Source organism: Phallusia mammillata, chromosome 2, assembly GCF_965637545.1.
Source record: "Phallusia mammillata chromosome 2, kaPhaMamm4.hap1.1, whole genome shotgun sequence".
Taxonomy (NCBI): Eukaryota; Metazoa; Chordata; class Ascidiacea; order Phlebobranchia; family Ascidiidae; genus Phallusia; species Phallusia mammillata.
In genome coordinates this window covers 13,662,656-13,688,114 of record NC_137253.1, presented here as the reverse complement: position 1 = coordinate 13,688,114, position 25,459 = coordinate 13,662,656, and the positions used below count along the sequence as shown (strand labels likewise).

At 39.0% G+C, this 25,459-nt stretch overlaps 3 protein-coding genes across 3 annotated transcripts in view; 1 reads left to right on the top strand and 2 right to left on the bottom strand.

The window, feature by feature from the left end:
* The window catches only part of LOC145213917 (uncharacterized), a 115,177-nt gene that overhangs the window by 86,785 nt on the left and 2,933 nt on the right, over positions 1–25,459 (bottom strand). The gene's annotated exons all lie outside the window — the stretch shown is intronic.
* The window catches only part of LOC145215440 (uncharacterized), a 38,698-nt gene that overhangs the window by 10,552 nt on the left and 2,687 nt on the right, over positions 1–25,459 (top strand). Inside the window, exons 9-36 of the mRNA XM_080084141.1 lie at positions 56–162; positions 898–1,106; positions 1,443–1,530; positions 2,498–2,652; positions 2,786–2,948; positions 3,020–3,103; positions 3,257–3,389; positions 3,565–3,634; positions 3,916–4,083; positions 4,409–4,634; positions 4,787–4,883; positions 5,062–5,190; positions 5,362–5,612; positions 5,974–6,082; positions 6,229–6,326; positions 6,412–6,560; positions 8,381–8,480; positions 12,288–12,361; positions 12,427–12,561; positions 12,803–12,937; positions 13,000–13,142; positions 13,256–13,391; positions 14,123–14,226; positions 14,700–14,836; positions 14,915–14,991; positions 15,455–15,571; positions 15,717–15,851; positions 16,533–16,693. Coding sequence (XP_079940267.1) covers positions 56–162; positions 898–1,106; positions 1,443–1,530; positions 2,498–2,652; positions 2,786–2,948; positions 3,020–3,103; positions 3,257–3,389; positions 3,565–3,634; positions 3,916–4,083; positions 4,409–4,634; positions 4,787–4,883; positions 5,062–5,190; positions 5,362–5,612; positions 5,974–6,082; positions 6,229–6,326; positions 6,412–6,560; positions 8,381–8,480; positions 12,288–12,361; positions 12,427–12,561; positions 12,803–12,937; positions 13,000–13,142; positions 13,256–13,391; positions 14,123–14,226; positions 14,700–14,836; positions 14,915–14,991; positions 15,455–15,571; positions 15,717–15,851; positions 16,533–16,693 — 3,690 coding nt within the window. The remainder of the gene's footprint in view (positions 1–55; positions 163–897; positions 1,107–1,442; positions 1,531–2,497; positions 2,653–2,785; positions 2,949–3,019; positions 3,104–3,256; positions 3,390–3,564; positions 3,635–3,915; positions 4,084–4,408; positions 4,635–4,786; positions 4,884–5,061; positions 5,191–5,361; positions 5,613–5,973; positions 6,083–6,228; positions 6,327–6,411; positions 6,561–8,380; positions 8,481–12,287; positions 12,362–12,426; positions 12,562–12,802; positions 12,938–12,999; positions 13,143–13,255; positions 13,392–14,122; positions 14,227–14,699; positions 14,837–14,914; positions 14,992–15,454; positions 15,572–15,716; positions 15,852–16,532; positions 16,694–25,459) is intronic.
* On the bottom strand, positions 20,466–25,114 carry LOC145214595 (uncharacterized). Its single transcript, XM_080083156.1, has one exon. The coding sequence runs from the start codon at positions 24,799–24,801 to the stop codon at positions 20,689–20,691; it is 4,113 nt and encodes a 1,370-aa protein (XP_079939282.1). The 5' UTR covers positions 24,802–25,114; the 3' UTR covers positions 20,466–20,688.

Sequence of the window (25,459 nt, the reverse complement as noted above, 5' to 3'; positions counted from 1 at the left end):
AACCAAAATAGTATTGTTTCACTGTTTAACTAATCATTTGTAATAAACATTGCAGTTATGAAACAGTCTTACAAAAGAGCACAGACTATGACATCTCATGTTCTATTGACACTTTTATTCCGCCGATTGTTGAAGCCAAGGCAGTTTCAGTATATGTAACAGGTTTGTTTTGTTATACATAACAATGCCTTGTGATGCAAGCAAGGATTGTTATTGGTTATAATTTTGTTGGTTCTTGCTAACATACAAAACACAGTTTTTAAACTAAAAAGACAGAATTATAATGATATACTATGCAATACAACAAAGCTAACAGAAAAAAATGTGTATAGTTTAGTCAATGATGTAAACAAAGCAAACATTATGTTGTATTTGCAACATAATGTTTAATTTGTTTACATCTTTGATAATTTGATGGATTATAAGTAATTTGGTGTTTCTTGAATTGATTTAACATATAAATGATTAATAAACTAATTCTTGTCTCTTTACAAACAGTAGTCAATTCTTTTATTTGTAATGCTAATATACACACTAAATATACTAAATACTGATACTGTTACAAATACTGTAATAAAATAATGGCAAACAGCAGAAACTGGTGAATAAGTGAAATTAATGTCCTGTTTCATAAACAAATATTTCACTGACGCTAATTGTTTGCCACTCTTTTTGAGTTTTTTGTGTATTTGTATCTACAATTTACCTATTTTGGTTACTTGTATAATTATGTTGCTGTTGTTAACCTTTCTGTTAGAGAAGCAGCTTTTTTTAGCAAATTCATATAGTGGTAAAAAAATGAAAAAGTCTCCAAAATGGGCCGTAAGTTGGATATGATTGGGAGCTACCATACCACAGCAGGTTATTGTAGTCTAATATTTATAATCTTGTTTTTAGAAACAGCTGGGGTCCGAGTTTCAAGGCAAAAAATGACAGTGTTATGGAATGAGACTTTGACGAATTGTTCAATAGCTTGCTATACTAGTGGAAACCCATTACCCAGAGCCATTTGGAGGCGTGGAAGTACTATAGTGTCATCTAGTGTCACTGGTGATGTTTATCAATCATATCCATTACTTAACAAGTCATGTTTGAACTTTATGAGGGTAAGACTAGCTCCACTTGTATTATACAAAAAGAGTATGATCTTAATAAAAAATCAAATTTGATTTACAGTTTTTACAGTTTTTAATTTAGCGTTTTGACCAAAAATGGTTCCGCAAAAAAGCAATAACTGCATGAGACTAATCTACATCAGCACAACATGGTTATATTTTTTGACCCGAGTAAAAATAAATAAAAAAGGTTGATGTTGCACTACAGCAGCTTAAAGTTGTGTTTACTTTTTTCAAGATTGCAATTTGTAATCTTGTCAAAGCAGGTCACATGGTTTGTCCTTGTGTTTTATTAATCACTGTCATGTCCTTATGTATTTTTTGCAGCCCTACTTTGCAAGTGGAGGAGAATATAAATGCACAGGAACAGTGAATGGACAAACTAGTGTAACAAGTGTGAACATCGCAGTAAAAGGTATAAAAAAGATTTTCAGTATTTTTAGTAACATTTATGTGCTGCTGAAACGAACAGGTTCGAACAGGGTTTAGGTTATTCTGTTAATCATTTTGTTTTTGTACAGAGAAAACTGGTTATTCACATGAGGTTTTTTATGTGAAAATGTGTGCATAAGGTTTTTATGTGAAAATGTGTCTCAAACAGGGTTGCCCAACTTAAAATAGTGCCGTGCCAAGTTTGGTTTTAAAATATACTGGCATGCCATCAATCTTGTCTTAAACAATTTGGCCTGATCCAATTACTTGACCAATATGTAAAACCCTATTAAATGTTTAGAAAAAAAATGTTGTCAAATGTGAGTATACTTGTTCATTGTACCCCAGAAACCATTTATTTTGTGTATGTGACAAAAAATACAAATAGTTTGCAACAAAGCTTATGTTTTAATTTTATTAGTGGGTTGTGTTTTATTAGTGGGTAAATCAATTGCTGGACCTAAGGCCTAATGTTTACCTTCAAAATGTTTGCAAAAGCCCGTGTGCCATTTTCAAATGCTCTGCATGCCACATGTTGGACACCTTTGGTCTAAACAGCACATGTTGTTAAACACATGCTCGTTTGCAATGCCCAAACTGAAGTTGCTCTGACATGGAAGACACCCAACAAATATATATGATATACTTACCCTTTTTACTTGTTTAAATTTAAGGTTTTAATTTGAATCTGTTTTGTCTTTCTGCTTTTGTAGTTTTTGGCAACAAAACGATAAATCCATAATTTTACGATATCCGATTATCTTTGCTGTATTCGTAACAAATGACAGGCTATGGTTTGGGATTTTCGGTCCCTATGCTATTATGCAGTATGCGATTAAACAGATTTGTCCGCAAACAATTAACCTAATTAGCTTATGGGAGAATATGAGTGTAATTTGGGAATAAAGTGTTCAATTTTGCCAAATGAACATAATGATGTTTTTTTAAAGGTGCACCAAGATCAGTTACTTGGAATATAACTACAAATGTGCCATCATCAGGCAACAGTGTCAAATTTCTGTGCCAATTTAATGGTATTCCAAAGCCATATATCTCATGGAAGTTTGCAAACGGGTCAGAATTGCCTAAAACAAGTCAATATGTGGTAAGTGTTTTCACACCAAAGCAAGGCTGTACTTATATTTCATGGTTTTACTTTTGTGTTACTGATAGTCCAAGCATTTGAACCATATTCTGTAATACATGTTCATCATTAACCAGGGTGATTTGATTTTCAGGTATCCACTGTAAATTCTTCACATGAGTATGAAGCAAAAAGTGAACTAAATGTTTATGGGACATTGTGTAAAGCTACTGCGATGCAGAAGTTTCAGTGCTTTGCCACAAACTCCTATACTCATGTACCTGTTCAAAGTGAAGTATACAACATATTGCATATTGGTAAGTAAAAGTGTACATGTACACTAACTGTGTTGAACCGACTGCCTAAGTTGTTTTGGCATGTATTACAGCTGCAACCTCCTCTCCTTCTTCAACTTTGCATGGCATAGCAGTGCAACAAAACCAACTTTGCATGGCATACAAAATTCAACTTTGCATGGCATAGCAGTGCAACAAAACCACCCCGAGTGCCATTTTAAAAAAATATAGTGTGTTTTAAGTAACAACAAAGTATGCTGTTGGTGTCATCATTTTTTTAAATATGTCATTTAAAAAAAATATTCTTAACAAGTTTATTATGTTCACAGTACCACCTGCCCCTGCATCTAGTTTTAATGTGAGCAGTGATGAATGTGATGGTTCAATAATCCATGTTGAATGGTCTCTTATGGCTGGTGCAAGTTCATTAGCACACAAGGTTTACTACAACAGTAAATACAAGTCAGTGTTGTTGTTTTTCCTTGAACAATCTATTTGTCCCAACTAAAACCAAGGAAATGTACATTGTAGTGTTTGTAACTAATAGTTTCAAAATTATGTGAAAAGAAAATTTTACCAGTTTTTATTATCTTTTTGTTAAATACAAAAAAATTCAAAAACTGTTTTCATTGTTCAGAGTTGTATTGCCAAGTCAAACAAAGACCACCATAGCAAGTTTAAACACCAGTCAAACATATGATATATCAGTAAGTAATTATGTGACTTTGAAGTTTAGGCATGGAAGTTTATAACTTGTGTGAAAAGTTTCAACCAATATATTTGCTGATACTGAAAATGCAAAAACACTCAATTTTGCTGATAGCTATTTAGTAATTTGCATAAACATAATTTGGTGATCAATTTTAATTTGGAGTACCACTTTTAATCATGCAAATTCATGTGTATGATATATTAAACTAGTGCATTTTTGCATGTAAAGTATTTGGTTTAATGTACTTTTTGCCAGTAATCTATTTCTGTTTGTTAGGTGATGCCAATGTATGAGGGATGTCAACTTGCTTGGCCACTACAGACTACCACAATTACTTTGTCCAAGATCTCATTGCCTACCCCTCAAGTCACCATTTCGCTGATTGGATCCACATGCAATGTACAATGGAATGTTAATGATACATTTCATGTTGGATCATATCAGGTACTAAATTTAGTTTACTGTGGCCAAAATCCATAGCAGCAACATCACAATCCTGTAAAAGCAATAAAATCCACTGATTTTTCCAAATTGATGGCACCACTTCATGCATGCAAAAGCGGTTATGTTAGTATGTGAAATGGTAAATTTCGTAAATTATTATGTAGGATATGGATTACATAAAATATCTACAATGTTACAACCCTGTAAAAAACGTCTAACATCTCAAGCAATGAAGGCCACTGTTTGTGCCAAATTAATGGTACCACTACAGCCTTAAGAAATACCACAATGGACAGATGACATATATTAATTTTTAAAATTTCAGGTAACCTTTGGTGCACAAATTCGAAACAGTCGTTCAAATGAACCTGCTCAACAACACTCTGTCGACAAAATTGATCGAAAGTTAACTTACTATGGAATTAAAAATTTGACTGCTAACACAAATTATTCTGTTCGAGTCACTGCACTTCCATTTACAAAGTGTTCCAGCAAGATACCTGTTGCCGTTTCCAACTTTGCTTCTGGAACATGCATTACTCCAATCCAAGGTACTGTGTGACCTAATATTACTTTCTTAACATTTCAGTAAAAGTTTTGACTCTGCAAGATAAACACCCAATAAGCTTTAATGTTTTAAATTTTTTTTGACATTTTAATGCTTTTGGATGCTTTTTCTTGAGGGTTTTTATATTGTGTTTAGGACCTTCTCAGATTTCGTTGCCCACTATTCCGGGTTCTTTTGGAAATGGTGCAAAGATTCGATTGCCTGCAGTCAGTGAAAGAAACGATTTGATCAGGTATTTGTTTCAGAAGTTTTGACCACTTAGGAAATTTAAAATAAACGCATGTAAGTCATTACAAGATTTAAAATAAATCATTGTACGCCATGCCTACTGCTAATTCGGTATAACGCCTTTAAACTGCCTGGCGTGTTATAGTTATGTACCATATAAAGCACAAAACATTTTGTTGCAGTTGTTATATACTGGTGGTGTTAAAGGTGAACAATAGTTTGCAAAATGTCGCACGTAACATTACTGATATCAAGCAAGGAGGTGGTGTTGTTCGGGATGGAGAACATTACATTGCTGTTGCAAGGAGAAGGTAATGTCCAACGTGCAACGATACCGAATGTTTTGTCCTATAAAATATGTTTCAGCACGCCATGTACATTGCGTTGTGTATGAATTATGATTCCTAAAATTTTACCACACAAGAAATAGCAACAAAACAAATGTAATTTCGCATTAATTTTTGTACCAGTTTTGCGTTCAGTTTCAGTGGAAGTGCTGAGATAACACTGGGAGACGGAACATCTACATGCTGTGACGCAACCCAGGCCACAGGTGTTGGAAATTGCCAGAACCAGACCACAAGCCGCCAACGACGTAACGCTGGGAACGTTATCCGTGGACAAAACCGCCCGCTACAAAATGAAGCCAAGTACCAGTACTACGTCATGACTACAACCCCTAGTGATAGTGGCATTATATACACTACAAGCCCGATATCAGGACCTGTAACGAGTAAGCAGTTTTTGTCATAACAGTTGCTTAAAATGTACTGCTGTTATGGAATAAACTAGCCAATATGTAATTTATCAACTGAACGCAGATTTGTTACTTTGAATGTCACTGTGGTTTCAATAAGCGTTTTTTTTAATGTTTCTTATCAGCTGCCTGGTTAGCGAACTCTGTAACATGAATCACATTATTTTTGTTAAAATCTGTATATCTTCTTGGCATTAAGATGAAAAAAAACTTTAAACATAAGCTACGAACTGCGCAAAGGCTTTTTCGAATAACTATCCAAAACCGCAAAACTGATTATTACTAAGAAACTTGGGCTGCAGTTCCTAAGATATTTGCATGGAATTTGATTTTATAGGTGTTGCTACGCAACCTCAAAGTCCCAGCGGCCCGGGCTTGTTCATCGCTCTTGCCGTTGTTGCTTTACTGGTGATGATCGTGGTTATCCTGATTGTTGTTTATCGAAGGTAAAAAGGTTTTCCTTTGTTAGATATAACTACCTTTAAAGTCAGTAGTACCTTATTTTTACTTGTGTCGAAACGCTCTCTAAATAAGTCTCTTCTAGGGATGAAAGTTGGTGACCCTTTTCCTGTAAAATACTTGTATATTTCAGGCCCATACGTCGCCGCCTGCGAAGAACCAAGTCAGGTGATGCAAGAAACGAAGACGCGATCTACGTGAACCAGATGCGACCAGTCCGTAACCACGAAGGTTTGTTGCAGAAGTTGCCAAGCGAAATGCCTCCTAAATAAGTGTCCAACCACTCACACCAGGCATCGTTTTCTTTTGTTTTTAGATTCGTTTGAGGGTGTTAGTGACACTGAAGATGCGATGAACCAAGCTAGGGAGAAACTTAACAAATATTTTATCTCGGTCGATTCACTTGTTCAAACCTACAAGGATAAGCGAGCGAAAGAAGATCGACTGTTTGTCGACGAGTTTGAAGTGCGTTAGCTTTTCAAGTAAACCTAAATGCGTACTAAGTTACACAATAACTGGAAATTTAAATTTCCCATTTGCGCAAACCTCAGGCAAGTTGATCACGGACCAGTGGCGTAGGCAGCCAAAAATTTTGGGAGGGGCCAAATAATTTATTGTTCGATACCACTTTTTGCTAACGCTCGGCGTAAGGCGTGCTTTTACCAAACACGTGTCTTGCCAAACTGTGGTTTGACGGCACAGCCAAACGCTTTATTTACTGATTTATTCCATGTCTACATAAATATATAAAAAAACATGGATTTCGACTTACAACTTGGCGACAACAGTCATTTTTGGTATAGATTACACTGGCCAACACAATTTTTGGTGTCTTTAATGTTAAAACTGATATTGACTAATCTTGGGGTGCTGATTTCAAAAATCATTACGGTTTTCTTCAATCAGATCAACTTTTTAAGTTATTTACAAAATCAAAATTTATGACCATATTGATTCAATGACTTTAAAATCATGCTTTTATGTGTTTGTTAAAGTTTTGTTACATTATACACATCCATTTCCTACAGTGCAGTCAGTTTCATAGCATGAATATGCATTCTATGCCTATGCTCTGTCTAAAATGGTTGGTGCAGGCTAGCGGTAACTTTAAACTATATGTGTTTTATGGAGTGATTTTCAGACTAGTAAAACAAGGTGGTAAAACCAAAATTAATAGTGGCTAGGTCATCTATAAGGTGTTGCATGAATTACCAAGATGTTTTATGCTACATTACTGGTGAATACCCATACAACACAACTAAAAAGAAAAAAAAAAAAGATCTGTATCAAATGTGCATATCTTGCACACTTCGATGTGGCTTTAGGACAAGCAATAGACTCCACTCACCTAATGTTGACTGGAATATTGCAGTAATGGACAAAAACAGTAGAAAGGGACTAAAATTATTAGAAAGAGTACATAACTAAGTTATTAGGCGGTCTGAAAAAATCGGTACGAAAATGAGTATAAAGCTACACTTCCCTTAAAACGTAGGGGATATAAATGATAAGAATTAAGCTGAAAGGTCCCAACAGGATATCAGTGAAACGAAACGTGTCAGGGAAGAGGGAATAATGTGGTCCTGGCTAACTGCTGTTGGTCAGTTAAACAGGACGATATTGCTGCCACCTTGTTCCGAAAGTTACCAAAGTACATGTGTAGGCCTAGGTATAGCTATACCTGATAACTTACAAATTTGAAACATTTTGTTGTTTTTTTGTGTTGAATTTTGTTTGTTAGGAATGTCCACCTGTTACATTTAAAATTAAATTCGAAATTTTGTTCTTGCAATAACGTTAATTCCAAATAAAATACTCGAAACCAGTTTCACTATAGTGTATACATATAGATTGTTTTTCAAATGTGGATGTACCATAACAGGAAAACTAGATGTGATATAGATAAACCGATTTCATTTTTGAAATCAGGGCACTAGAATTAGTCAAAATCAATTAAAACATTACAGACACCAGTAAAAAAATATTTTTTTGTTGCCCAGTGTTATATATTCCTTTGATAGTTGAGAGACGAAATCACAATGATGAAGGACGAAACTACACTAAATTAAAGTTTCTCAATAAGCAACTTTACAAATTTGGGAGAGGCAATGGCCCTTTGGCCCCTCCCTGGCTACGCCACTGTCACGGACTCCTGCTTATAACAGTTATTGTAAATAAGGTTAACTTTCCAAAAGCACGCTTACGTCTTTGATACTGTATGGTCTTTTTAAATAGCAGAAGATTTGATTTACATTGTCTTCGATGCAATTGTTGTTTATGTTTAGAAAGTTTTGCCTGAGCTTGTGACAAAGGCAAAAGTCAGCACGGAATACGGAAAGGCTGCGCATCAACATGGAAAGAATCGTTTCAAAAACATTCTTCCAAGTAAGTGGTCTTTAGATTTGAACCTAGTGCTCTTTATTTATTCCATACTATTTTCTTTATTGTTGTTTGCGAAACTACTGGTCATTGATTGATGGCATGAAAATAAGCCTTGCGTGTGTGATGAATGTACCCGAAAGGTGGCTCAACTTCCCTCTTTTGTGTTGGTTCTATTTTGGCATTAAATATACCCCCTTGTGCAGTTTGTGACATTTTGTCTTTGTTCCCAACTTTGATCAAAGCGTTGATTGATTAAATTTCGGTTCTACTGCAAAGATCCAATGTACTTTTTTCATTAAAGTTACAAAGGCCACAAGGCTGTTGTGAAATTCGTCACTTTTCCTGCCTTTGAGTATTGTTTAGGTCACTGCGATGACGCTGTATGAAACCCTTTTTTTTAATCATAGACCCAACGACTATTTATGGAGACTTTGTCGGGATAACTTCCTTGTTTGGGCCTTCTTTGTACGTAGCGAAGTTTTCATTCTTCTTGCATTTCAAAAATCGACGTTTGTTTCGCAATTTGGTTTCGGGTTTTCACAACATTTTATAACAGACCTGATAAGGCCTTGATGCAAACATTAACCGGAACTGAAACACTAAACCAGGGGTGGGCAAACTTTTCAGTGCATTCAAAAGTTCCTAATCTTATCGGGCCGCATAGTATTTCACCAACAGCCGCCAATTGCTTGCTTGTTTTTTTTAAACAACTAGTGTAAAGAATTAGGTTTATATCACTAAATATACGATTCAAAGCCGTTTAAAATGCTCATATTAATAATTTCTAACTTGGTGCATAAGTTTAGCTGAACGGAGCTAGCTGTTTATGACGTCATGATCGGTATTGTGACGATTGCGGTGCCTGTTTTTTCGCATTGTTTGGACACAATAAGCGGTTAAAAATCCTGACGTATGTGGTTCTTAGCCTGGTAATCTTTTTTTCTGTCTCACGGAATCTGTTTTTGGCAGTTTGAAAACCGAAATATTTGGCAATATAGACTTAGTTACGTCATGGCAGCCTGTACATGTATTTTAACATACATTGTCACGGCCGCACAAACTCGTCTCCGCGGCCGCATGTGGCCGTACGGCCGCAGGTTGTGCACCCCTGATTTACCCCAAAATATTAACATAGTATATTTTCAGCTATGTGGAAATACGTTTGTTGTGACTTTGTTTGCACAAACATTGGTTGAAACGTTACATTTGTAATTGTTTCAAATTAAACAAGCATTTATTGCAACATAGGCTACACTACGTTTTTTTGTTAATAAATTCCTTGCGCCAACATTAAACAAAGCAAGCCGCTTTTAGTATCCATCTTAATTGTGGTGTGGTCTGTGTCAACGATTCTAAAGCCGTATTTAATGTCTGTTTGCAATTTACTGCATCGACCTAAACTTGATCTAAAGTGACCAAAGTTTTGGCGTCAACAGTGCAAAGTGGGCTGTAATTAAAAACGTGAATAGCTTTTACTTTTATCGAACGAAGAAATTGTTTTAAGTGAATATGTGCATGATAACGTGGCAGAAACAACAGGTTAAAGCACGTAAACATCCCCGGTAGTTTTTAAAAACTACGCCTGTGGTTATAATACTATTCAGCGTTGCTCGGCAACTTTCTCTTTAAAATTTCCCAACACTTGGCGGGCCGCATGAACTCCTTTGCCGGGCCGCATGAACTCCTTTGCCGGGCCGCATGCGGCCCGCGGGCCGTAGTTTGCCCACCCCTGCACTAAACTGTCTGTGACTAAATTAGATTAGCATGTAATGTTATTAAAAATCCGGTAAAGTCCAATATTGCGATATCAACTTTTGAAACACGTACCTCATTAGATTAGTTTCCTCGTAACTGTTATTATAGGTTCCCTTCCCTGAAGGGGACACATATTGATTTTACTCAAATTGTTTGTTTGCTTTTGTTTTTTTTTCTTTCATTTTTCTTCTCCCCAAAGTTTGTCCGACTCGTTTTTCCATCAAATGTTTAATGGATTTGGCTGAAATTTGCACAGATGGTAGATGTAGTTATGTAGATGTGCATCCCACTTTGGTTTTGTTGATAACCCCAGTATTTACCCCGCTAGTCCCCTAAAATAGGTATTTCCCCCCCGAAGTTTGTCTGACTCGTTTTTCCATCAAATGTTTGCTGGATTTGGCTGAAATTTACACAGATGGTAGATGTAGTTATGTAGATGTGCATCCCACTTTGTTTTTGTTGATAACCCCAGTATTTACCCCGCTAGCCCCCTAAAATAGGTATTTTTTCCCCCGAAGTTTGTCCGACTCGTTTTTCCATCAAATGTTTGATGGATTTGGTTAAAATTTACACAGATGGTAGATGTAGTTAGTAGATGTGCATCCCACTTTGTTTTTGTTGATAACCCCAGTATTTACCCCGCTAGTCCCCTAAAATAGGTATTTCCCCCCCGAAGTTTGTCCGACTCGTTTTTCCATCAAATGTTTGATGGATTTGGCTAAAATTTACACAGATGGTAGATGTAGTTAGTAGATGTGCATCCCACTTTGTTTTTGTTGATAACCCCAGTATTTACCCCGCTAGCCCCCTAAAATGGGTATTTTTTCCCAAAGTTTGTCAGACTCGTTTTGCCATCAAATGCTTGATGGATGTGGCTAAAACTTATACAGATGGTAGATATAGTTTTGTAGATGTGCATCCCACTTTGTTTTTGTTGATAACCCTAGTATTTACCCCGCTAGCCCCTTAAAAGGGGTGAGTTTGTAAACAATGTCAGAATTTGCAAAATTTGGATAGCTTGTATGCCATTTATAGGTGTCGATTGTTGTGTTCAACCCTGTAGCCCTAACATTTACCCCACAAGCCCCCAAAGTGTAAAACGTATTTGTATGTTACTGGGCACCACAAACAAAAGATTTCTGTGGCACAATGGTGTTACAAGGGCAACCAGTTGTATGTTACTCGTTTGTGACTTTGTGGGTTGCTTGGTGGACATTTTGCTCCATGGCAGTTTGGGGGTTGTTAACAGCCCTTTGACATCAGAAACATTAACGGTTGTTGCTCAAAACACCTCTAGTGGTTGAAATTTTAAACGTTGGCAGATTGGACTGAAATTTTGCAGTACTATTGATTGAGTCATTGTGATTTTCTTCTTTTAAGTTTGTGTGTGTTGAACCTCCATTAGTTACCCTACTAGCCCCCTAAAATGAGTTTTATCATTTAAATAGTTTGTACTCCATATAGCATATTTAAATATGCACAGTACCAATCACTGTGTTTGACTTAACAATACCAAACTTACTCATAGTTATCTATTGAAATGCATTATCTACAACTTTGCATGTGTGGGGACCAATGAGTTTTTGCTCGCAGAAAACAATCAAGGTTATAAAAGACAGTGCATGATATGGGACCCAGTATAAAATTTGTAAAGGAAGTATATTAATCTTTTAAAATAGGGTATAGTGTATGTCCAAGGGCAATATGTGCTAAGCCACCCTTCTAGCTTATATTATTTTTAAATCAAGCGACTCGCGCATCTTTGGACCAAATATGCGGGTTGACAAGTTTCGTCCAACGTAAATGTGTACTTATAACAACTATAGTTTAAATATCATTTTAAACTATACGTAAATGCCAAGACACAATGCAACATGATTTTACATTTAAAACAAGGTCATAGAAACAACCACCATGGTTTTCATGTAATGAAGAAATACACAGTCCCAATATCTTAAAATACTGAATTGTTTGCTTCTCTTTTGCAAGTGTAAGGCGTGTTATGTGTAATTGTAAGTTTTTGGGTTGTTTTGGATTTGAATTTTTCTTTTTCAGGTGATGAAGCAAGAGTTGTTTTGAGAAAAACCTCGGACGCGATGTCAGACTACATCAATGCCTCGTACATAGACGTAAGCTGTTAAAAAACCTGGTGTTTTGTATGTGACCTGACTTAACCCCGTGTATGTGATGTCAGGGTTACTCGGTGCCAAAGAAGTTCATAGCTGCCCAGGGTCCTACCGAATCGACTTGCAATGACTTCTGGCGAATGGTGACTGACAAAAAGTGCTCAGTCATTGTCATGCTAACTCAACTTACAGAAAACTGCAAGGTCGAAAATGTATTTATTTGTCATCTATGATTATAATAATATAATGAGTAGATAATTATCCACTGCGGGCTGGCATGTTTAAATCGAACAATAAAATTAAATTCACTAGCTTGAGCGTTTTGCATTTCGTAGAAAAACAAGTTTTATGCAAATGTTCAATGATTGTATTTGAGCACCTCTTGTAAAGGCCGTTCAGTTACCACCTCCCAAAATTGACACTGCTGGGTTCTTTATTCCACAGGCAAAATGCGTCAAATATTGGCCAGAACTGGGAATGCAACGTCAGTACGGAAACTGCACTGTCATGATGACCAGCGAGTCGGCCTTCGGTGACGTCATTTGTAGAATTTTTCGTGTAACCATGTCTCGTTTCAAGGCGAGTCGTTACTTCATTATTGTTTGTCCTCGCTGAGTAAGCTTGTTTGTCATAAATTGCAGAATCCATTCGAGGTGAAGCAGCTGCAATACTTGGGTTGGCCTGACCATGGCATCGCACATACAACCTCTAGTATATTCCGACTTCACAAACTGGTTATTAGAGAACTTGCCGTCAGCGGGGGACCATTGCTGGTCCATTGCAGGTATACTGAGTTTATTGTTGATGGATAAAAAAAACGGGACTGTATTGTTAACCGTGGGTAGTATTCTGGGGAAGCATTTCTTTATTTGTATCAAAATCTTTTAACGCTTACAGTGCGGGTGTCGACCGAACTGGAACTTTTATAGCTCTGGACTTTCTTGGTGAACAAATGGAAGCCGAGGGAAGAGTTAACGTTCTTGCAACTGTCTTTCAAATGAGACTGAACAGAACAGAGATGGTGCAGACCTTGGTGGGTTCTTGATAAAACCTGTTGATGGATCCCCTTCCCTGAAGGGAACACATATTGTTTTTGTCCGTATTTTTTTCTTTTTTCTATCTAACGCTGTTTTTTTACACGCATTTGGTCAAGAAGGTGTGCTTCGAATTGATTCAAATTTACACAGATGTTAGCTATTGATCCAACTTTGATTCTCCTGAAGTTTGACCGCAAATAACCCGGCGGTTCACCCACAGGCCCCCAAAACATGAAATTTAAAACGGCTGTACTGACTAAGGTACATGATCTAGGAGTTACATGCTTTGTTGATAAGTGAATATGTGTTTAAGTGTCTCACTTGCAATATAATCAAATCCTACGGAAGAGACTGTTATTTACGGTCGGCCGGGAATGGCCGCTGCTTTATGCATGAGTTGTTGACTATTTGTCGAACTGTTGATTCCATACTGAAAACCTGGTTTGATTTGTATTGCTTTGCAGCCATCCCTTTCTCGCCTAAAGTATTGTGCCTATCATAAGGCTTCTGCAAGTAGATTTGCCGTTGTACCGGGGTCTACAGAAACTTTTCAGGGCTGATCCCAGTTATGACTACATAATTATGGTTATTAATTGAGGATTTCAGCAAAGCTTGGCAAAATGTTGCAGAATCTGAGCGCTAGAACCACTTGCCTGACAAATACTTTTTTGCACCCATAACAGAAATTGCACATTTTCCCGCTAACAAGTTTTAATTATTGTCACAGGGTCAGTACGTGTTCGTTCACAAACTTGTTGTCGAACTGAAGGCCTTCGGAAACACTGACGTTGAGGCTTTTGAATTTGCTACTCAGTACGATAACCTGAAAGTGTAAGTGACTATATCAGTGTCTTATAAATGTTACCAAAAACGACCACCAACCTACACTGTGTAGCGACTTCAAACTGAACGTACGCATAATTTAGGTCTTTATTCGCAAGCCTTCACGCAACACTAAAACATAGTTTGTGCAAAGTTGTAAACAATCATCTGACACGATTTGCTTGTATTTGACTGGTCGTCATACAGACATACATAAGCTTAAATCGATAACACTTCAGCATCGAACACTGAGAAACAGGACGATAAATCTACATCAACGTCATATATCTGTGACGTCATAAGAGTTTGACATTCGCTTGTATTTTTGCCATCATTTTTTATTCGGTCATTGCTGGCTGTGTTGAATCCATTTTTTGTGGATATTGTTCACTACATCGACAATTCTCATTTGGAATTTAGGTAACCAATACCTTGGACCCTAAGAGCCATGAAACTATAAAGTTCGTAACTGTTGTGTGCAGTGTTGACGATTCTCACGTCACTCGTCTGAAGATGCAGTTCGATAATCTGGATACAGTTCCTCCTTCCTTAAAGGAAACAAAAGCCGGACAAAAAGCCATAAATAAAGGATTCAACGTCGATTCCTCAATTTTGCCCTGTAAGATTCCAACAAAAATATGATTTTTTTCATGTACTTTGTTAATTTGTTCCAATTTAATTCTCGATCTTCGAACAGATGATTACAATTTAGCTTTCGTGGAAAAGCTTTCCAGTGACAAGGAAATTCCGTATCTCAATGGTTCAAGTGTTCGAGTGAGTCAATTTCTTTCATAAGGGCTTTGTTGTTTTCCCGGCATCTCCAAGTATTTCTACGAAGGGCCACACAGATTAGTAGTCCCTCCACCAACCTAGCGTTCGCGGATCTTATTTATTAGTTTTTTAAAAAGCACAAACGTTTAAAACGGTGTTATTGTTCTCAAAAAGGGGCTAAACATTAGAAGTATCAAAGCAGGGTGACTGTACCAGGAGCTCCACAGACTTGTTTAGTTCATAAATGGAGTGTGCTGAAACAAAGGTTGTGTATCACAAATCCCTAAAATACATACAAAAATACACATTAGAAAAAGGTTTGCTCTGTGAAACTATTTAGAGACCACCATTACAACCTGTTGGAAATGTTTGTGCAGTTGTAGACAGTGGCTGATAATTATCAGCATACATTATAATGTATGTTCAATGCATGTTTTCTGACCTTATACCCATTGTTTATCAACAGGCTCACAACTTCGGATTTTACTACATAGTAGCACAAAGTCCACCTGAGTGCAATCTCAACACATTTTGGCGATGTGTAACGGACAACGCCATTCACTGCATTGTTATGTTGGAAGAGGTAAACGGCACCAACGAATTGTATTTACTGCATAGCAGTGGCACAAAGTTGCCAAATTGGATCAGCAAGAAACGCACCTAAAACAAGAAAATGATATTGCGTTAACTGTATTAGCTGGACTTAATTTGTAACTCTGTCGGCTTAGGAGTCTTCATGCAGCAAATACTGGCTGGGGCAGAAATCAGCACTTTTTCCCGAGTTCAATGTTGAAATTGTGGAATTGAACAAGTGCCATGGATATTTGGAACGGGATATACAAGTGACTAGAAATTCATCTACGGTGTGTTTCTCCAAATTTCTTAGTATCCATTTTATTAGCTTATCGGAAAGGGCCATTCGTTAAAGTAAATTTGAGAAATCTTATATTCTAAGTTAGTCCGTCAATCATTTGGGCAAAAAACTGTTCGGTTATATTACTTTCAAATTATAAAACATTGCTAATCAAATACTTAACTCTTTAATGCCCCCTAACAACGATTGTTTTGTCGAAAAAATTGAATCTCGACTTTGTTTTTTTCATCATAAAAAAACTTAAAACGTGTTCATTGTGCACAGATGGACACGCAAAATTCACCTTTTAATTAGGACAGTATGACAAAAATGCACAATTTCAAGCAATTGTTTAGTTATACGACGTAGGCTTTTGAATCATATGATCACATTACCTGCATAATATTAAAAACTTGCTTTAGAAACTATTTGAGCGATTTTTACCATGTAAATCAAATGAAACTTGAAATCCGGTAATTTTCACTTCACTACATACAAAACCTGTCAGAGGGTAAATCCTACATAAATACTCTTTAAGTATCTTCGGTTAGCTGCATGTCCTTGAAGTTTAAGAATGATCAGTTTTTTTTTTGACTTAAACGGAGTAATTCCTTCATTTTATTTTAAGTGGCCTGTTGAAGCTCCTATTGCTGCGTATTTAAAGTGCTTTAACTGTTTGCTTTTTTGATAGACCCAGCACCACGTCAAGCAGTTTGTCTTCAATAGCTGGAAATCCGACCAACCAGTTCCAGAAACTTCCGCCTTTTTAGAAATCATATCCAAGGTCGAGCGCTTCCAAGCTGGTGCAACAGACGTGAGAGGAAAACGAATAATTGCTCTTGTACATAGCAGGTTTGTAAACATTGTAATATAATTCTAAAGTTATTTAAAATATTTGTAATTTCTAAAAAAATATAACTGGGTCTTATACTAATATATTTTGCTGGGTTGTGTTATCATAGGCGCACCTAGTAAAATACATCGCTTTAGTTTTTCGTGATATATGTGTGCATGTACGTCATTCCGGTGTAAGACGAATTTCGCGAAGAGAAAGGTTATTTTCTCCTTCTGAATCTGAAATTAAGTGTAGCGGCCGTAATTTGTTCAAAATCTGTGCAGCCCGGATCTGCACCGACCGCCCCACTAGGGGGTTTCCTAATTTGTCTCGAACGCAACACTGACTGCATGACAGATAAACCCTCCTCTGTTGCACAACAGCATTGGTTCTCTGTGAACGAACAGAAGCGTGTCACAATCGGCAATAATACGCACATTCAATATGGCCGATAAACTTACACTAAGAAATGTGTCACGTTAAGAAAGTCAATACCTCTTAACTCCTACGCAAATATTATCACGACATTTAACTAATACAATTTATGTATTCAATTACGTACCAACTCGTTAGGAATTCAGGATTGAATTACAGGCACTTTAACGGACTAAGACGTTTCACCATTTTAATAACTTTAACTTTCATGTTTTTATAGCTACACATAAAACTCTAATGTTATAACATAAATATTTCCAAAACTAATTGGATCAACCACAAACTGCGACTACTAAAAAGCCTGCTCACAGCACAAAAAGAAACTGTAAAACGTGGTCAGCACAAAATTGCACCACTAATGACATCACGCTTATTGTTACATTTGGAGATTTCTAACCAATCATGTTAGTGAACTAAAAACAGAGGAAGAAGGCACATACGAGCAAATTGTCGCGGTAACATTCCCCGCCCTGATGTGCGAATCCGTTCACCACATCCAATTAAAACACAGCACTACAACGTCCACATAACAAAACACCAACGCTATGTTCAATCGAAAACAACGCGACACTAGCAATTTAGCAATCCATCCTCTGCACGGTAGGTATCCTCAGTCATCTGCCTCGCGGGACGAAGTTGTCCGCGAGAAGAACTGGATCATTATGCGCTAGAATGCGCTCTGGAACAGTCCACATAATTGATTGGTAAGGTATTGCACCTGACGCCAACGACGTCTGATGTAGTTGTCCTTCTTACCGAATGCCTCTGGCGGCAGTGTATCACAATGCCCCAGCAACACCAGATGGTTTGGCGATAAGGTTCGTCACTTTCTGTGTCAATAGTAACTGAAGTGATTGGTCGAGAGTTAAGTATCGCTTCCACTTCAACCATAAAAGTGATGAGAGTTTCATCATTTGGCGTTTGTTCGGACATGAGAGCACTCAGTATTTTCCGCACAGATCGAATGAGCCGCTCCCAAACTCCACCCATGTGACTTGCAGCAGGCGGATTGAAAACCCATTCAATGTCACGCTGCCTGGGGCAATAATAAATTTGCGCTTGATTTCAAGGCTTTAACGAGTCGCGATTTTAATGTACAAGCTGCAACCTCTTATTTCGTCCTTACAACGTAGTCTCTAAAAGCAACGCCAAGAATAGTAATTAGGTAACTAAAAAGCGTTATGATCAACAACAAACTTACCTTTTTCATGCTATTTACCCTTTTTCAAACGAATGGTTTACAAGGGAAATGAGGTTATGTTTGTAAGGCTACGTCTTGGCTTTGCGACGACCGAGAGACAAGCGGTACCGGTGTAGTGTGCACCTACTACCGATCGAGCCACCTTGGACTTGCTGCCCCCTAAGGGCGCCACGCCACACAGCGGATGTTTTTCAATCGTCGAAACAATGACGTAAGTTACGTCACGTAACACAAACATCAGCGAACCAAATCGGTCGGGCAGGCCCCCTATAAATGACTGCAAACTATCGTGTTTTCAAAACTGATATTTCGGGTTTTCTGCGAGGGATTTTATGATATCCGCAAAATACCTGTTTTTTGGTCTTGTTTGGCACCATAGGAACTCATCGAAATATGATGGGATGAAGTCCCGTTTAACACCGTTCCTCCTTCTTAATTCCCTCGTGCTAATGTAGTCTTTTTTTCTGTAGTCCTGCAAAAAATCGAAACAATGGCGTAACACAAAATCAGCGAACCAAATCGGTCGGGCGGGCCCCCTATAAATGACTGCAAACTATCGTGTTTTCAAAACTGATATTTCGGGTTTTCTGCGATGGATTTTATGATATCCGCAAAATACCTGTTTTTTGGTCTTGTTTGGCACCATAGGAACTCATCGAAATATGTTGGGATGAAGTCCCGTTTAACACCGTTCCTCCTTAATTCCCTCGCTCTAATGGAGTCTCTTTTTCTGTAGTCCTGCAAAAAATGCTATGGTAAAAAAGCTATGATATATGATAATTTGACGTTTGCAGCAACTTTTACGTTACCTGTAAAACCCTAAAACTAACAGTTACGTTACAATACGTTTGCTGCTGGTTAAACATCCATTATTTCCAAATAGCTTGCTTTTTCCACAAGGACACAGCTTACCTGATCGGGGCAATGCCACACCCGCCCGACCTTAGATGTTGCTCGACCACATTCGCAAACTTTGCGGGTGGAAAGTATACCGTGGGTTCGAGCCCACGCAACAGCCGTTTCATTTTCTAAGAAAGCATCACAAAGGGACATTCTTCGAGAGTTTGCTGGTTGAGGGGTTGCACATAATATATAGTAAGAAAAAACGCGTTTGCTGTTTCGCAATAAAAAAATTTCCACGACTAATGACACACCTGCTGCTACGCGCCAAAAAAAGTTTCTTCACTTTCCCACGAGCATTTGGATACATGTCTTCACCTCTAAGCTGATGCAATAGGTCCAAAGCATTTGACTTTAACAGGTTTTTGGCAGAAAGAACAAAATAGTGCGTGGAATACAGATACCATGTTATAGCAACCGCGTTTGTAGTAATCTGTAGCTACACGTGCAGTTCCATCCTAATTTACAAAGTATTTACAGAAGCGTTGTCACCGCTAACCATAAAAGCTTGGTAGCTCTGTGTTTATTAAACACGTTAAATCCACGGTCAGTGCCACCCTCCCTGACCAATTTGGTTCGCTGATATTTGTGTAACATCATTGTGCCAATTTTTGAAAAACAGGTTTTGCCGCGTCAGCCGCTGTGTAGCGCCCTTGGGTGCAGCTCAGTCGGCAACATGTTCCGTCTTTGATTTGCAAAACAAGGGGCGCTCCTGAGAGACGAATTCTTAAAAAGTTGTTTTTGTCTGTATATGGGTCAGGGGCGCCGGGCTATTCGACCAACTGCCTGCCCATCATTTGTAAGAAAGATCATTTGGGGAAGGAGTCACTGTGTAACGCTCTTCGGTGACATACCTACAAAGGGCGCATCAAACTACGGTCCCAAGCTTTCTTGCGATGGCTCCCGCTTGTATATAGCTCGTCGCAAAGCGGAAATGTAGCCTTTTAAAAAATTCCTTCATAACGTATACGTTTTCAAGTGTTGCAATCCACTGCTACCTGTGTTGAAACAGGTAATAGGAACTCGATATCGTCAGAGATATAATGCTTTGTATTTTTTGTGTGTTTTTTGTTAATACTAATTATCGTAAACTTTTGTGGAACTTAAAATTTTACATTTATTTCGACGTATAATTACATTTTTTACCAATTTAGTTTGATAGCGGTGTCGCGTACTAGTATGCAAATATTCACACAAGTGCGACGTGCGTAACTTTCCTCGAGTCAGCGTTTAGAGATAACCAAAAAAAACAGTACTTTTCTGTTCCACTGTATTCATAGAATGGCGACCACACCCAAAACATGTTGCAATATCACACAAACGCATTGTTACGACAGACGCTTGTGACGTCATATAGCATTGCCCAACCTTGGGTTTACTGGTTGTGACATTACCCCCCATTTAAGCAAAATCTATGATTTTTGCAACAAAGAAATCACAACGCCAAGAGAACGAAGTAAAACGACAAAACACAAACTAGTAAATGCGACTTAAATAGTCAGCGCCAACATTGTCACACCCTTTGATACTTTCATACGTAATACGATAATTTTGAAGCGACATCGCCCACCGCATTACTCGGTCATTCGTATATCGTGCCGACGTTAAATACACAAGAGGCTGGTGATCAGTTTGCAACATGAATTCGCCTCCGTAAATATACACTTTAAATTTCTTAATGGCCCACACTATAGCGAGACATTCTCTCTCTATTGTAGAATATGACTCCTCGGCTTTAGTCAGCCGCCTGCTGGCATAGCTCACTGGGAACACTTCGTTTCCATGCCGTTGCAACAAAACGCATCCGAGGCCGACATTGGAAGCGTCGGTGCGAAGTATGTACATCTTCTTCTTATCTGCCAGGTGTAAGATGGGCTTGTTGACCAGTTTCTCCTTTAATTTCTCGAATGCCGCCTTTTCCAGTGGCCCCAGAATAACATCATTAGGTGAACCTTTTCTTGTAAGGTCCGTCAGAGGCGCAGCTATTTCCGAGAAACCTGGGATAAAGTCCCGATAATATCCAGCCAAACCTAAGAATGAGCGGACCTGTTTCTTGGTAGTAGGACGGTTTGCATTTCGAATTTTTTTAACGTTCTCGTCGTTCAATCCGATGGTCCCTGCGTGCACGTAGTGACCCAGAAAGTCCACCCCGGCTGCACCAACGATACACTTTTCAGGTTTCACTGTAACGTTTCCTGACTTCAAACGAGCAAACAGCCTTTTCAACGCGTCGAGGTGATCTCCCCACGTTTCTGTATGAACCAACACATCATCGATATAGCATTCCGTATTGTCCAACCCATCCAAGAGGATTCGCATGGCGCGAACAAACGTTGCACCAGAATTTACCATGCCAAATGGCATTTTTAGAAACTCGTATGTCCCACAGTGAGTTACGAATGCTGTTTTGTAAATATCCTGTTCGGCAACGGGGATTTGCCAATAACCTTTTGTCAGGTCAATCTTTGTAAAGTACCTGCTGGTCGATAACTCATGAAACACTTCGTCTACAGTTGGCATTGGTTCGTTATCCAACACAGTCACCTTATTTAACTTCCGGTAGTCAATGCAGATTCGATTTGAACCATCTTTCTTTTTGACGATAACCACAGGGGAAGCGTATGGTGATTTCGATCTCTGAATAATACCTTTTTCCAGCATATCTTCAATATCCTTTTGGAGACCATCCCGCAGTTTGTAAGGTACTGTGTATGGTTTTGAACGAATTGGCTTATCGTCAGTCAGCTGAATACGGTGTTCGGTAAAATCCATTTCTCCAGGAACGTCACTGAATATCTCTTCGTAGCTTTTCACGAGGTCTCCAACCTCGGTCTTTTGATCCTTTGTCAGCCCTTCCCCAAATTTGAATGAAGGGTCTTCACGACATTTGCAGCTACCCACATGCCCCTGTTGAGTATCTATTGGGACATCTTTTGTGCGTGCAACAGGCGTGTCATTCCGAGACACATATACCTTCAGCATGTTGATGTGGAAGGTCCTACGTTTCCCATTGACGTCGAGTACGTAATCATTAACGGAGACTTTGTCAATCACCGTGAATGGCCCTTTCCACTGCATTAGGAGCTTGTTGTTATCGGTTGGAAGAAGTAACAACACTTGTTGTCCTACTGCAAGCTTTCGCGGCTTTGTTTTCTTGTCAAAGTGCCTTTTGTATCTCACATGTGACTTGTCCAACTCTTCCCTAGCCAGCGCTATTGTGGTCTCTATCCGCTTCTTTAAATCAATGACGTACTGATAACTTGTCTTCACTTCAGGAATAGTGGCTGGGTTGGTCCACATCTCGCGCAAAATTGCCATTGGACCACGAATTGTCCTTCCATAAACAAGCTCAAACGGCGAGAAACCTGTAGCCTCCTGTGGGACCTCGCGATATGCGAACAACAACGCGTTTATATACCTATTCCATTGCTCAGGCTGGTCGCTACACAACCTCTTCAGCATTCGCTTTAGCGTGCCATTAAATTTTTCAACGAGGCCGTTACACATAGGATGGTACGGTGTAGTTGTTAGATGTTTAATCATGAGGAGTCGTTCAGTCTCTTTCATGCATTCCGATATAAATTGAGTCCCCAAATCACTCAAGATTTCATCCGGAATCCCTAGCCTGCTGTACATATCCACCAAAGCCTCAGCAACCGATTCTGCCGTGATTTTCTTAAGCGCCACTGCCTCCGGATAACGTGTTGCGTAATCGACAAGTGTTAAAATGTAACGGTGTCCTTCCGCACTCGTTGGATAAATAGGTCCGACGAGGTCCACCGCCACCCTCTTAAATGGAACATCAATTAGAGGTTGACTCTGTAGGGGCACCTTGTGTACGCTTCCTTTACTAATTGTCCTTTGGCAAATGTCACATGACCGACAAAAACGTCGGACGTCGTCTCGTATGCCCGGCCAGTAAAAGCTCTGCATAATCTTGTCACATGTCTTTTTTATTCCCAAATGTCCCCCCATGATCGAGTCATGAGCAACTTGCATAATTCTACTTCGCAGAGAAACGGGTACAACCAGCTGTCTTAACCAATTTCCTTCATTTACGTTGGGGTGCAAATACGCCCGATAAAGCAGTCCGTCTGTGGTCACAAATTTCGTTATTTGCTGCCCTCTTACCATTTCCTCATCACGGTCCCGCAAATCGTCAAGAGACTTGTCACATCGCTGTGCGCTTTTAAATCCATCACTGTCCGTAACCGGCCACTCTTCGCAAACCGGCACTACGAGAGGTTTGTCCTTTCTTTTACTCTTTTCCTTCTGGGCCCTCGTAGTAACTGCACATACTTTTCCCCACGCCACATCTGGATCGTCGGCTTCTCTTGCACCAGCAACATTTCCGATGCACAAATCGTGTGCCGTGTTGGGCAGACACCATGCCTCCACTTCACCGCTGTAATATGGAGTACTTACTGTAATTTTAGCCACCTTGGCTTTGACCAACTTGCCGTCGGCTAACTCGATAGACCCGTGCTTATCCAGAATCTGATCGTCATCCACAAACTTTTTGTTGACCAAGATTCCAGTGCATCCAGTGTCTCTAAGTGCCGTTACTTTATGTCGACCAACTCGACCTTCAACAAGCGGCAAACGTGTGGTATTCCGTCGACCAAACGTCATTTTACCTTGTGCTTTTGCGCAAGACACTTTTGGCGGATTTGGTGGGTATGCACGTGACCTGCAGTCCTTCGCAATGTGCCCCACTTTATCGCAAATAAAGCACTTTCTCGCTCTCTCGACAACTTTCTTTTCCTTATCTCCAGCCAACTTTCTGTTGTGCGCTGTTAAAAACTGTTCAGCGACTGTCGTCAGATTGTTCAGTGTTTTAGGCGCTTGTTCTCTAATGTACACAGACAAGTCCTCCGGACAAGATTTTAGGAATTGCTCCTTGACAAACAAATCACTCAATTCGCTCCAATCTGTGTTATGGCCAGAAAGCTTTACCCACTTGTTTAGATAACTCTGAATCCTCACGGCAAATTGCTCTGGACTCTCATGTTCCTCGGGCTTTGCCATTCTGAACTTCATGCGGTAGCCTTCTTCCGTAAGATCGTACCGATTTAGTAAGGCATGCTTTAACCGGCGATAATCAACCGCGTCAGTATCCGACAGTCTTGAGTATACTTCAAGGGCTCTCCCGGTGAGTAGCGCGCTTAACGCTGTAGCCCACTCTTCTTGCTTCCAACTGCTATTTGTGGCGAACCTTTCAAACCGTAACAAATAGCTATCAAGCTCATCTTTACCGTCAATAAATACTGGTAACTTGGGCACTTTTGCTCTGCTTCCAACAGCTACTTCCTGCCTGTCGCTGTTTACTTGGGCAAGCTGCATCTCGAGCTTCTTTAATTCAAGTTCACATTCTTTTTGTGCAAGGACCTTTGCTTCCTTATCGGCTTCACATTCTTTTTGTGCAAGAACCTTTGCTTCCTTATCGGCTTCTAATCGTCTTTCTTCAGCTTCAGCTTCTCTGATCAGGCGCCTTTCTTCGCGTTCTAGAGCCTGCTGATCAGCTACGAACTTCATCAAACTTTCGCCAGAAAGTTCCATTTGCTTTCCCATCTCTAATAGTTTCTCCATGCTGTTTACAAGAGGTCTGCTGATACACACATAAACAGGATCCAAACCAAACTTTTATTTAGTTTGTAGAAATCCCGGACGAGCCCCCAGAATTGTCGCGTACTAGTATGCAAATATTCACACAAGTGCGACGTGCGTAACTTTCCTCGAGTCAGCGTTTAGAGATAACCAAAAAAAACAGTACTTTTCTGTTCCACTGTATTCATAGAATGGCGACCACACCCAAAACATGTTGCAATATCACACAAACGCATTGTTACGACAGACGCTTGTGACGTCATATAGCATTGCCCAACCTTGGGTTTACTGGTTGTGACAAGCGGCTTACTTGTGGTCTATCACCAGTTAGGTTGTAATTTGTTATGATACCTAACTGTAGTTCGGCAGTTCATTTCGACGTTTTTGCAACAATGGTTGGCAAGGCTTCGCACGAGTGACGTCAAAGTTTTTAATGTTGTTAAAAACAAGGTTTATGACCTCATAGAGACGTGAAACTTTGCATGACGTCATCATATGACCTAAACTACGTTCTGACGTAACTTCATGATTTTATGACGTCATTAACCCATGTACGTACAAGTACACTACACCGACCGGCGCACTAGGGCAGTGGTTCCCAACCTTTTTTGACGCGACCCAAATACTTCCCAAAATTTTG

What these genes read in the sequence shown, in the direction of transcription:
- LOC145214595 (XM_080083156.1), bottom strand. Translation starts at nt 24,801, where the DNA reads ATGGAGAAACTATTAGAGATGGGAAAGCAAATGGAACTTTCTGGCGAA.